Genomic DNA, 14,357 nt, shown 5'->3' on the forward strand with positions numbered 1-14,357 from the left:
CATTGTGTAAGTTTGGAAAACAGAAAAAATATATAAAGGAAACAGAAATACCACGATCTATAACTAACTCCTGTTAATTATTGTTATATGTTCTTTTGGTATTTTTCTATGCACAAATATGTTTTCTCTTTCCAAAATTGGAGTCATTGTATGTATGTGGTTTTGTATTTTTATTTTCCCACTTGCTATACTATTGGATGTACTTCTCCATATCATTCAATATTCTTCAAAGATTTTATTTGTAATGATTGTATAATGTTCCATTATGTGATTGTGTTAAAATTTATGTAGCCATTCTGTCACATTGAATATTTTGTTGTTTCCAGGATTTTTCTTGGTATTGTAAGTAATGCTGCAATATTCTTTTAAGTAAATATTTTTCCAATTTTGAATTATTTTCTTTTAATGAAATTATAAGAGAGTACTAGCAGATAGAATCCAAAAGCATATTAAAGGGATTATACACCATGACCAAGTTGGTTTATCCCTGGAATACAAAGTGGTTCAATATGCAAATTGTGTAATTCTGTATTAATAGAGTAAAGGGAGAAAACAATTGGTCATCTCAATCAACACAGAAAAGACATTTGACAAAATCCAACACCCTTTTATGATAAGAATATTCAGGAAAAGAAGACTGGAAGAAAACTTCCCCTGTATGCTAAAGGGCACTTAGGAAAAGTCCACTGCTAGTAGTATGCTCAGTGGTGAAAGACTGAAAGGTAAGGATGCCCTGTTTCATAAGTGCTATTCAGCATTGCACAAGAAATTCTTTCCAAAGTAATTAGGTAATAAAAAGAAATAAAAGGTATCCAGATTGAAAAGGAAGAAGTAAAACTATTTGTATTCACAGATAACATAATGCTATATAAAGAACATTCCAAAGAATCCACATGAAAACTATTGAAGCTAATAAAGAAGTCGGCCAAGTAATAGGCTACAAGAATAACATGAAAAAATCAGGTGTGTTTCTGTAACCCAGTGTGGTAGGTTAGAGCTGGCGTGTACCCTAGAAAAACATGTTTTAAAATTTCATCCATTACCGTGGGTGTGAATGCATTCTAAGTAGAATCTTTTGATGAGGTTATTTCAGTTAAGGTGTGGCCCACCTCAGTCAGGATAAGCCTTAATCCAATTACTGGAGTACTTTATAGGCAGAATAAATTCGGACAGTTGGGAGAAAGCCACAGAGGATACAGTCAGAAACTGATCATCAGTGGGACCTGAAAGAAGACGAGAGACCAGGAGATGGTGCCATGTGCCTTGTCATGTGACAAGCTCAGGTCCAAGGATCACCAGCATCCAGCCTCAACACCAGTGTTTGAGAAGAAAGCATCACTTTCATGACACCTTGATTCAGACTTTTTTTAAGCCTCAAAACCATGAGTAATAAATTTCCTTTGTTTAAGCCAACCCATTGCAGGGTATTTACTTGAGCAGCCAAAGAAAACTAAAACACCTAGTAATTTACAATCTGAAAAGGAAATTAAGAAAATTCCACTTACAGTATCTTCTAAAAGAATAGGAGTAAGCTTAACTAAGGAGGTGAAAAACCTGTACACTTACTAAACAATTACTAAACAAAGCTAAGAGAAATTGAAGAGAACCTACATTATTGGCAATAACCCTATTTTTATGGATCAGAAGACTTAATATTGTTAAGATGAGATTACTACCCAAAGCCATCTACAGATTCAGTGCAATCCCTATGAAAATGCAGCCACTTTTGCAGAATGGAAAAGCCAATCCTCAAATTCACATGAAATTGTAAGTGGTCCTGAATAGCCAAAAAATATTGAAAAAGAAAAACAAAGTTGGAAGTTTCACACTGTCCTCTTTAAAGACTTATTACAAACAACAACAACAAAAAAAAACAGCAAAGAAAAAACTTAACACAAAACTATAGTAATTAAGACAATGTGATACTGGGTTAAGGATAGACGTATATACCAATGGAATAAAGAGAGAGTCAGAAATAAATCCATACTTTGGCCATTGTATTTTTGATAAGGGTCCCAAATACATTAAATGGGGGAAAGAATAGTCTTTTCTACAAATAGTGCTGGGAAAACTGACTGTCCACGTGCAAAAAAAAAAAGTGAAGATGACTCCCTACCTCATACCTCATATGAAAATTAACAAAAGGAACTAAAGATCTAAATAAAAGGGTTGAAACCATACAACTCTGAAAACAATGGTCAAGCTTCATGAACTTGGATTTGGTGCTGATTTCTTAGATACAACACCAAAAGCAGAAGCAACAAAAGAGAATATTGCATCAAATTTAAAAACTTTTGTGCATCAAAGGATTATCAAAAACCGAAAAGGCAATCTGTAGAATGGGAGAAAATAGTTGCAAATCATATATCTGATAAGGGTTCTATATCCAGAATATATAAAGAACTCCTACAACTCAATAACAAAAAAGGCAAACAACCTAATTACATAATGGGCAAAGGACTTGAATAGATATTTCTCCAAATAGATATACTATTGGCACTGCTGTTGAGCATGTATGGTGAGGCTTTGTATCCAAGCATATAACTATCTTGGAAGAAAAAAACTCTTTTTGAAGAAGTTAATAAGTGCTGAAATTAAGTTATAACTTAAATGAAAAAGAAAAAATTAACTCTTTCAGAAGATAAAATAGAACATATTCATGACTTCACGGTATGAAAAGATTTCTTAAGAATTTAAAAGCCCAATCATAAAGGAAAGATTATAAATTTTGACTATGTTAAAATTAAGAATTTCTGTTCATCAAAAGACAACACAAAAAGACTGAAAGGCAACTCACAAAGTCAGAGGATGTATCTGTACTTACGTAACTGACAAAAAACATTTCCACCATGCGAAAAGAACTGCTACAAACCGAAAAGAAAACAAGACAACTCAATTAGAAATTTGTGCAAAATATGGAAAAGGCACTTCACAAGAGGGAAACTTTTGTAGCAGATAAACATGAAAAGATTGTTCAGCAAATCAGAGAGCTGCAAAGTAAAACCACAGTGAGATATTACATATTCACCAGATAAGCAAGATTCAAAAAGTCTGGCAATGTTTTGTTGATGAGAATGTAGGGCAGTAAGAATTGATTGGTAGGCATTATCATTACTATATATATTGAGGCCATGCCTAAATTGTAGGCACAGTTGATCATTTTCTGGTGAGATTGAATGATTTCCTGGGAAAGTTCAAGGTGGCTAGTTGTCACAACAAAAATTGGTACAACCACTTTGGGAAATAGTTTGGCAACTAGTGTATGCAACAATACGGATAAATCTCACAAACATATGCTAAACAAAGAAAAGCAAAACGTAAGAGGATGAATATATGATTAGTTCATCATATAACATTTAAAAAGAGGGAAAATAATCTATATTGCTTAGGGATGCTTACATAGTTGATAAAAACTATAAAGAAAATCAAGGAAATGATTATCACAAAAGTTAGGATATTGATTACCCCTGAGGAGGAGGAGGATATGGAAATATGAAAGCTTTTGGGGTGTTTATAATGCTCTGTATCTTGACCTTGGTGTTAAATTATTCTTTATAATTGTTCACCTGTTCATATTGTTTTATTCTTTGTGTATGTTTTGGATTGAACCATATGAAATATCTATGTTTGAAGATCCAAAAGTATCTTTACCTTGGTGTGGTAGTTAGATTCAGTTATCATCTTGGCCAGGTGAAGGCACCTAGTTCTGTTGCTGTGGACATGAGCCAATGGTATGAACCTCATCTGTTGCTGATTTACATCTGCAGTCGGCTAGGAGGTGTGTCTGCAGCAATGAATGACGTTTGACTTAATTGGCTGGTACTTAAATGAGAGAGCTCAACGTAGCACAGCCCAAGCAGCTCAGCATACCTCATCTCAGCATTCACAGCTCAGCCCAGGCCTTTGGAGATGCAGAAAGGAATCACCCCAGGGAAAGTTGTTGGAACCTAGAGGCCTGGAGAGAAGGCCAGCAGAGACCATCCTGTGCCTTCCCACATAAGAAAGAACCTCAGATGAAAGTTAGCTGCCTTTCCTCTGAAGAACTAACAAAATAAATCCCCTTTTATTAAAAGCAGTCCGTCTCTGGTGTGTTGCATTCCGGCAGCTAGCAAATTAGAACACTTGGTTCTGTATAATTATTAACCTGTTCATAATGTTTTATTCTTTGTGTATATTTTGGGTTGAACCATATGAAGTTTCTACTTTCTAAGGTCCAAAAAGTCAAATATTGGCAATTTCATATGGCTCAATTAATAGGTTTTATTTTACAATAAATTTGGTAAAAGAAAAAAATATTTTGTTCTCATGTAATAAACAGATGCTGAGTGTGGAGATAAAGGGACAGTAAGACAATTAAGAGAATCAAAATGTTCTTCACAGGTAAGCCGTATGTTTGATTTCTGATTTCTAAGCAAAATATTCCAATTAAAAATATTTTGTTTCTATTTTAATTTCAGACTTGTATAATTAAAATTAATTATGTGAGGTCTTGAAGTCATTGGGTAGTAATCAGGTTGCTAGGGCGTTAAAGATTCTATCCCTTAGAACAGTTTTATGTAAAACTGTAACAAAAGTGAAGCCACAAAAAGTTTACATGAAAATATGCAAAAGAGTTACTATTTAATTAGTGACAGTATCTATTGAGACCACAACTAAATCATAACCAAAGATAGATTGCTTTGATTGCTGTGGCAGTTCAGTTTGCCACAAAAATATTTTATAATATTGGAAAGTTTTAATGATGATAGATGAGACACAATGTATAAGTAGTGAATCAACAGAACATAAAATTATGGGCTATATTACTTTACCTATTTAATGTTTAAGATCAAAACAGGAGAAATATAGTCTTATTCTGCTATAAAGAAATACAGGTAAAAGCATATTTTAATCATTTTAGCAATTGGGGCAAAATCATTTTATGATTGTTTCTGTAGTGGGATTGGGATTAACATATGTGAGAAATCACATTCCTAGCCTACAAAATGAGGTAAAGGAATATTAGTAGTCAGGTTCTCAATCTTTGCAGAGAAAGTAATAATTATATGTTTTATTCATCTGTTGATAAGTAGATAAAAGGAGCATCAGAGACAAGGTTTTCACAATCACACAGTCACGTTGTGAAAGCTTTATCATTATACAATCATCTTCAAGAAACATGGCTACTGGAACACAGCTCTACATTTTCAGGCAGTTCCCTCCAGCCTCTCCATTACGCTTTAAATAAAAAGGTGATATCTATATAATGCATAAGAATAACCTCTGGGATAATCTCTGGACTCTGTTTGGAATCTCTTAGCCATTGACACTTTATTTTGTCTCATTTCGCTCTTCTCCCTATTGGTCGAGAATGTTTTCTCAGTCCCTTGGTGCTGAGTCCCAGCTCATTATAGGATTTCTTTCCCACATTGCCAGGAAGGTTTACACCCCTGGGAGTCATGTCCCATGTAGAGAAGGGGAGGGCAGTGAGTTTGTTGGTCATGTTGGCTGAGAGAAAGAGACCACATCTGAGCAACAAAAGAGGTTCTCTGGGGGTGACTTGTCGGCCTAATTTTAAGTAGGCTTAGCCTATCCTTTGTGGGGTTAAGTTTCATATGAACAAACTCCAAGATTGAGGGCTCAGCCTATAGCTTTGGTTGTCCACACTGCTTGTGAGAATATCAGGAATTCTCCACTTGGGGAAGTTGAATTTTTCCCCTTTCTCACCATTTCCCCAAGGGGACTTTGCAAATACTTTTTTATTCACTGTTCAAATCACTCTAGGATTTATTGGCATCACTCTGGACAAACCTACAAAATCTCATGCCCTACTCAAGGTTCCATGTTCTTGTGGTGTTCAGTTAAGCTGTCCATATAAGTTATATTAGGAAATGCACTAGTCAAAATATAAATTTTGTATCAAATAAACATTTTTTGCTTTGGTCTAACACATAAGTTAAAGTTTTAAAATATGAATCACCGTCTATTTTCAACAACCTGCAATATTGACATTCCTTTGTTCTTTCTCATGCAAAAACGTTTTTAAATTTGTAAATTTAATCACTATCATTATGCACTCTAGGCATTCCTAGATTATAACATCCCAGACAACAAAAAATCTTTATTGTCTATCTTTCCTTCTGTTTTCATTTGTGCCCCCAGGCCTCCTCCCTCTGTCATTCACACATTCAGCTTCATTCAGTGTTCTACATTATTGTATTACAGTTAGGTAGTATTGTACTATCCATTTTTTAATTTTTACATTCAGTCCTGTTGCACAATCTTTATCCCTTCAGCTCCAATTACCCAATATCTACCCTATTTCTATCTCCTGATAGTCTCTGTTCCCAACTGAAATTCTCCAAGTTCATTCAGTAATGTCAGTTCATATCAGTGAGACCATACAGTATAATGGATTATTAAAGGTAGAAATGTACAAAGAGCATAAGTGACTGAGAGCAAGATTGCCTCAAAATAAATTGCTTTTCCTTTTCAAGAAATTAACATATACAGTTCTTCATCCAGAGTATGAGGTGGAAAATTTAAAAGGAAAATCATTCTTAATAATTTTTCTTCCTCAACTTTGAGCATGTTCTGATCATAATGTATTCTTTGAGGGAGTAATGGGTGAGCTGGGAAGAAAAGAAAAATTAGATAAAAAATACTTTTCTGTTTTTGGAGGGCATATATAGTTTATTTTGGTATTACTTTCACCAGTTATTCTTATTTTATTTACTTTGTCTATGAAATGATAATGGCATCATAGATAAATATAGTATTTTCCATTTCATACATTTTTATGTATGTGATTTTTAATGTAACATTCATTTTTATGGTTCTCTGTTACTTGACAATTGCAGGCTATATTTACAGAAAATTTTGAGAAGCCAAAAGAAAATAATAGTGATCAAGCTGAAGAAAGGACTGAAAAATTTCCTAGAGCTCCTGATATCCCTTTATTTTTAAAAACTCCTGAAGTTGTGAAAACACCGGCATCTTTGGAAAAATTACAGTTCTCCAAAACCCCCTCACTTGAAATGTAGGATTTTAAGTAATAATTGTCATTAAAATATTTACATATTGAGTTTTATAACTAATTGATAAAAATAGTAAAGTGCTTTAGTACCTGTTATCATGGAAAGCTCCAAACTTAGCAAAGCAGAGAGATCGGTGTAATGACCCTCCATATACTCATTACCCTACTTCAACAGTTAAAGTTTTATCATTTGTTTCACAGGCCCTTCTCCCCGTTTTTTTTTTTTTTTTTTTGTTGTTGTTGTTGTTTTGTGGCATTTAATTGAAGATGGAATGGATCCGGATTATCTATAGCATTAGTGTATTGATTTAAGATTTTCGAAGGACAAAAATTTGTTGGAAAATTTAAAATGTTAAGCTTAAAAGCTGCTGTCAAATAGAGTTGATTGTGAATCTATCATTGAATAATTAATGTTCCAGAAGTCATTTTTCCATATGTTGTTGTATCTGAAGCAAGAATTGTCATTCTGTTAAGTAACCTCTTTAGAGATAAATATTTCTATCAAAATTATTTAATTTTGGAAACTGCAGATTTGCAGTCTGCAGCCAAGAAAATAGTTCTGCATTTAATCTTTTTGATTAGTTCAACTCTTTGTTTAATACTGAACCCTGAGATTCCTCTAAATATAGTCAAACAAATTTAATTTCATCAGGAATTTCTTACCTGCTTTCCACTTTTTTATTTTAAGTTACCGATAAGAGTTTTATATTTTAATGTCATGTTGGTAAACAACATTAATGAATTAATGTATTCAGAGCAGAACTCATTTATCAAATATGAGAAGTGAAAAAGAATGTGGTGAGCGTATGCTAAAACCTCCTTATCTTATGAATGAATGAGTAATTAGGGTTTATAAAAATTAAGTGACTCATGAGCAGACAGCTAGATATGGTAGTATTTTTAGATTTCTTTTTTATTTAGCCAGCAGGTATATAGCCCTAATTATGTGAGTCACTGTTCTGAACATTTTATAATTACTCCTCATTTAATATTCACAACGGCCTTATGAGATATTGGTATATTGTTATATTATCATCTTACAGGTGACGAAATAATCACAGGTGATAGAGTAGTCAATGATAGAGTTGAGATTCAAACCCAGGAAGTCTGACTCCAGAATCCGTGCTTTTAACTACTATGTTACATGCTGCTTTGTCTAATTATATGTCCCAAATCATTACTTTTATAGTTTAATTCCCTTATACAATAATCTGTAATGTAATATAATCTTATTAAAACAAAATTCTTGTGACTAACTTTCAGGATCTTGGTGTTAAAGAACTTGGAATTTGAACCTGAATTGCTATGTTCAAATCCCAACTCTGACACTTATAGGCCAAATGCCTTGAGCAAATTATTTGACCTTTCTAATGCTTTAAAATCCTCTTGTGTAAGATGGAAGTAATAACAGTAGTGCCTATTTCATAGGGTTTTGTGAAGAATAAATAAATTGATGACTCTGAAAATACACGGAATAGAGCCTGACAGTGCATTTTCAATAAGTAACAACTATTATCCCAAAATTGATGGTTCTATATTATTTAACATTATTCTCTATTCTAAACCATCTTTTCTCCGTGGGTTTGCCCATTCAATAACTCTAATTCCTGCCTTTCCCTACTATGATAATTCTTGCCTCTATATGAGCTTATGTGCTCAGCAATCTCCAGTGTTTAATAGATATTTATAGTTTTGATTATTTCTCTGTAACAGAAATAGGAATACAGTACCTGAAGGTCAAGCACAAAAGGAATCCCCTGGATTTTCTTTTCTTATGGATTATACTTCTCGATCACCTGGATTGAATTTATTTGATCCTTCTGTATTTGACTCAGAAACCCCATCAGATCAGGTAATAGAGAAGCTGAAATTTTATTTCTAAAAGTCCCACACTGGAACCTCAAATAAGTTTAGTTTTTTAGTACTTATCTATCTTGAAACAGAATACAAAACAGAGGCAGTTTTAAATAATTCTGAGTATAGGTAATACAGCAAAGAGCCCCATTATCTTTTTGTTTTCAACTTTAGGTGTCCCACAATGACATATACTTATGAAAGTAGAGTCTTGAGGTAGGGATGATTTAACTTGGAACTAGAGACAGTTTAAAAATGAATTTGGCTTGGGCGGTGCGACAGTGGCTCTGCAGACAGAATTCTCACCTGCCATGCTGGAGCCCGAGGTTCAATTCCCGGTGCCTGCCCATGCAAAAAATTAAAAAAAAAAAGAATTTGGCTTTATAGTTAATATATCTAACTGCTGAACTAATTTCAACTATTCTCAATGTGGAAAATGTCTCAGGTAATTAAGTTGGTCTTTTCAGTACATATGTATGTATACATAGCAACATTATTATCAGTTAATTATAAAAGAGCTTAAGAACTTCCTGTTAATATTAGTTTCTACTGTTCCTTAATAGAAATCATAAGTACTTATTTATACATTTACCAATTAAAATCTTAAGACATGCTTTATTTTATCAGTAAAGACAATATGTGTAATGATTAAGGCTAGTCTCTGAAGCCAGACAACATGGCTGTGTGCTGGATAAGGGATTTTGGGTAAATAACTCTCTGCTGTAAGGTTCCTTATCTGTGAAATGGATATACTAATAAGTTACTGGTATAGGATTTGTGAATTTAAGTGAGTATTACATAAAGGCTTAAAAAAGTATCAGTCACTTAATGCTGTGTTTCAGTCATTATTTTATATTGTTATTGCTCATTTAAATTAGACAAAGTTAGCCAGTTTTATGTGTATTAGAATAGTTTATCCCTATACTCCCCACATTATATTAAGCGATTGAAATTTGAAATTTGTTAGTGGATGACATAGTATTATACATTTCATAGTATTTCATGTCTTCACCTTTTGTCTCAATTTTTGTTTAAATGCTTATTTGTGAAACAGGCAATTTCTAGAAAGAGTGTGCTAGGCATGAAAAAACAGTTTTCTACATAGTTGTGTGATTTTCATTTACGCAGCTATAGTAACATAAATGCAAAATATGTGCATGTTTCCTTAACAAAAAACAGATGTATTTTGGATACAGAAAACCATAAGAACTTTACTTTTAAAAATGTTTTGAACATATAGAAATATACATGAAATACATATATAGAAAGAAAATATTATAAAGATGTATTTTTCCTCAAAATAATTTATAGATTTAATCCAATTCAAATCTAATTGGAGTCCCTAGCAAAATTGTTTTTAATTTATTGTTTTGTTTTGTTTTTTTTCAAGGTGAGATTGGAAGAGGAGATTGACAAAAATAATTACTAATTTTTCTGGGGGGAAAACTGATCAAGAATAATCTAGAAAATTTTCAAAAAGAAATTTGATAATTAAAATGGGATTCTAAAAAAAATACTTAACCAAAAAGGAGGCAGAAAAGGAATAGAGTAACAAAGGGAACAGACAAGAAATAGTAAAATGGTAAACCAAAATATGAGCTTTCAATAATTACATTAACCACAAATGAATTAAATATTGTATTAAAAGGCAGAAGCTGCGAGAATGGATAAAAAAGCATGACTCAATCATAAGTTATTCAGAAGAGGTACACTTTTAAATGTACAGAGAGACATGTTGAAAGTAAATGAATGGAAAAAAAAATAACGGGGAAAACTGTGAGCTTTATAAAAAGGCCACAGTGGCTATGTGAATATCATTTTATCTGTTCTTCAAGACCAAGAATACTACTAATGATAAGGAGGGACAGTTCATAAAGTTAAAAGGGGCCAGTTCTTCAGAAAGATAGTTATCGTGACTGCATATGCACCTAAACAGAGCTTCAAAATACATGAAGCAAAAATTGACAGAATTAAATGGAGAAATAGACAAAACTCCAAACATAGTTTGTTAAACATCACATCCAAACACAAACATTTTGACCATATGATCATTCCATTCTTGATACATGATCAGTAACTCACAATATCATCACAATAGTTGTGTTTTCATTATCATGATCATTTTTTAGAACATTTGCATCAATTCAGAAAAAGAAATAAAAAGAAAACAAAAAAATTCATACATACCATACCCCTTACACCCTCCCTTTCATTGATCACTAGCACTCCAATCTACTAAATTTATTTTAACATTTGTTTCCCCTATTATTTATTTATTTTTAATCCATATGTTTTATTCATCTGTCGATAAGGTAGATAAAAGAAGCATTGGACACAAGGTTTCACAAACACACAGTCACATTGTGAAAGTTATATCATTATACAATCATCTTCAAGAAACATGTCTACTGGAACACAGCTCTACATTTTCAGGCAGTTCCCTCCAGCCTCTCCATTACACCTTAATTTAAAAGGTGATACCTATTTAATGTGTAAGAATAACCTTTTGAAATCTCTCAGCCATTGACACTTTATATTTTCTCATTTTGCTCTTCCCCTTTTTGGTCAAGAACATTTTCTCAATCCCTTGATGCTGAGTCCCAGCTCATTCTAGGATTTCTGTCCCACGTTGCCAGAAAGGTCCACAGCCTGAGACTCATGTCCCACATAGGGAGAGGGAGGGCAGTGAATTTGCTTGTCGTGTTCGCTGAGAGAGAGGCCACATCTGAGCAGCAAAAGAGGTTCTCTTGGGGGTAACTCATAGGCCTAATTTTAAGTAGGCTTAGTCTATCCTTTGTGGGGTTAAATGTCATATGAACAGACCCCAAGATTGGGAGCTCAGCCTATTGCTTTGGTTGTCCCCACTGCTTGTGAGAATATCAAAAATTCTCCACTTGGGAGGTTGAATTTTCCCCCTTTCTCACCACATAGTTGGATATACTTTTTTTTTTTTAATTCAAAAAAAATTAACACAACATTTAGAAATCATTCAGTTGGATATACTTTTAACACACTCTGTTAACAATTGATAGAGTTAGATAAAAATGAATAGTAAAGATCTAAAAGATCTGAACACCATCACTGACCCCCTTGATCTAATTAGCATCTATAGAATATCACATCCAGCAATTGCAGTGTATGTTTTTTCAAGGGCCCATGGTGCTTTCCCGAAGGTACACCATATGCTAGGCCATAAAGCAGATCTTAATATGTTTAAAAGTATTAAAATCATGCAAATATGTTTTTGAACCACAATGGAATTAAATCAGAAATCTGTAACAATAGGCTACCTAGGAAAAACTAAATACTTAGACCATGGCATGGGCTAAAGAAGAAATCACAAAAATTGGAAAATAGTTTGAATTGAATGATTATAAAAATTAAGCATGTCAAAAATTATGGGCTGCAGGCAAAGCCATAGAAAATCCACAGCTTTCAATAACTTAATTTAATTTAAATAATCAAATTAGTAGAAAAGAAGAAAGGTCTGAAGTCAATAGCCTTAGTTTCACCTTGAGAAGCTAGAATAAGGAACAAAGTAAATTCAAAATAAGTAGGATGAAGCACATAATAAACTTAAGAATAGAAATTAGTGAATGAGAAAACAATACAGAAAATTAACAAAGCTGAAGTTCTTTGAAAAAAATGGACAAAATTGATAACCTCTTAGCGTTACTGATAAAAAGAGAGGATGCAGTTTACCAATATTAGGAATGTAAGAGGGGATATAACTATAGATTCTATGGACATTAATAATGAGAATATTATAAAAAAGATTAGTGAAGGGAACTTCACTTTTCTGCATATTAAAATATCCTATAAACCTAGAGTAATCAAAATGGTGGGACAGTGGTGTAACATTTGATAGACTGATTAATGGCATAAGCTATAAAGTTCTGAAACAAAAGGATTTAGAATGTGATAAAGACGGAACTACAAATTAGTAATGATAATTTAAGCATTTATCTTACAGTATGCACCAGTAGAAGTTACAGATACATTAAATTAGATTAAAAATGTTAACTATAAAGTACATTGGAGGAAGAATAGGTGAAATGATTATCTAAGCATAAAAACAGTGAAAGGAGAACCAAAAGAAAAGAATTGGGCTTGGTTGCATAAAAAAATTTGAACTTGTGTATGTTAAAAATTTATAAAAGAATAAATAAAAATAAAACAAATTTATAAAAGGCAAATTGACCTCAGTGTCCACAATTTTTAAAATTGCTCAAAAGTATATGGTACATCTATATGGAACAGTATAATGCTGTCATAAAATATCCAGTTTCTGAAAAATAGCAACACCAAATGCTTGAGGCAATACTAAGAAAACATAAAAGTGGACAAAAGATTATCCTGCTTATAGCATTATTCCATTTTCTTTCAAAAAGCGTATAGAGAAAAATAGACTCCTTTGGCAGCAGAACTTTGATTTGAATTGACATGGAGCTATCATGGTTCTTATTATTTTCGTAAGTAGGGAAACTACCAAGAGTCTAATTTATTAGAGGGCTTCAAAATAAGAGCAGAAGTTGGCAAAAATTTTAGGTGATCTTAGTATTCTATAGTAGGAACTATGGTTAGTACAGTACCTGTTGCCAATTAATATTTTTATCTATTGCCAGATCAAATTGGTAGGCTTTATTTTAATATTAAGTAATTGACAGGTTTTTGAGGCTATATCTTTTTAAGTACAGTAGTGTGCTATATAGGAAGTTGCTATTTTGAGCACTCTAATTCTGCTCATTAAAAGAACTAGGCTTTATATGAAAGGCATATAAGGCAAAATTTGGTTTACTTTGTTATTTAGATTCAAAATAAATGTTATATGTACTATTGTACTGATTTCATAAATAATATTTAATGGAAATTATTTTTCAGTTTAGTGAACATTATTCTGCAGGAAATTTGAATCCCCTCTCATCACAACAAGACATTGGTAAGTGACTGGAAGTTTGCTACATATAAGAACGTGTTAGCATTTATGCCTTGGTATTTAGTTTGTCTCTAATTGATTTTCTTAAATTCTCAGTTTATTCTTTAAAAATTTCTGTTACTTCTGCACCACTCACTGATCATCTTTTGGCAATTTAGCTTCTGTTTTCACTACCCTATCTAAATTCACTTTCTCCAAGACTATTAATACTTTTCCAGTTATCAAATGTGGTGGGATTTTTTTGCATTTGATAGTATCTTTAGCCTCTTTGCAACATTTGATGCAGTTGACTATTCTCATTTCCTTTCTGGAGGTTTTGGGTTTCCTCCTATCACACTGGTGCTTAAATTTTATTGGGTCTTCTTTCTTCTTCCATCCCTTAATTATTTAATTCATTCAACATAAAAATATATTTATATGTGTATATATTATTTTAAGTATTGCTTTGGGTTCTGGATACAGACACAGAGAGTGGAAGATAATGTAAAGTTCTCACAGAGTTTGTGGTCTAGGGTGAAAGACATAAAATAGACAAATAAATGAACATATAAT

At 32.7% G+C, this 14,357-nt stretch overlaps 1 protein-coding gene across 4 annotated transcripts in view; it reads left to right on the forward strand.

Annotated features, from left to right (window-relative positions):
* C12H14orf39 (chromosome 12 C14orf39 homolog) overlaps positions 1–14,357 on the forward strand; it is a 46,853-nt gene that overhangs the window by 28,178 nt on the left and 4,318 nt on the right. For all 4 annotated transcript variants that reach the window (XM_077122464.1, XM_077122463.1, XM_077122465.1 and 1 more), the window contains exons 14-17: positions 4,319–4,380; positions 6,840–7,018; positions 8,729–8,867; positions 13,751–13,808. In XM_077122464.1, coding sequence (XP_076978579.1) covers positions 4,319–4,380; positions 6,840–7,018; positions 8,729–8,867; positions 13,751–13,808 — 438 coding nt within the window. The remainder of the gene's footprint in view (positions 1–4,318; positions 4,381–6,839; positions 7,019–8,728; positions 8,868–13,750; positions 13,809–14,357) is intronic.

This window comes from Tamandua tetradactyla, chromosome 12 (genome assembly GCF_023851605.1).
Source record: "Tamandua tetradactyla isolate mTamTet1 chromosome 12, mTamTet1.pri, whole genome shotgun sequence".
Lineage (NCBI taxonomy): Eukaryota > Metazoa > Chordata > Mammalia > Pilosa > Myrmecophagidae > Tamandua > Tamandua tetradactyla.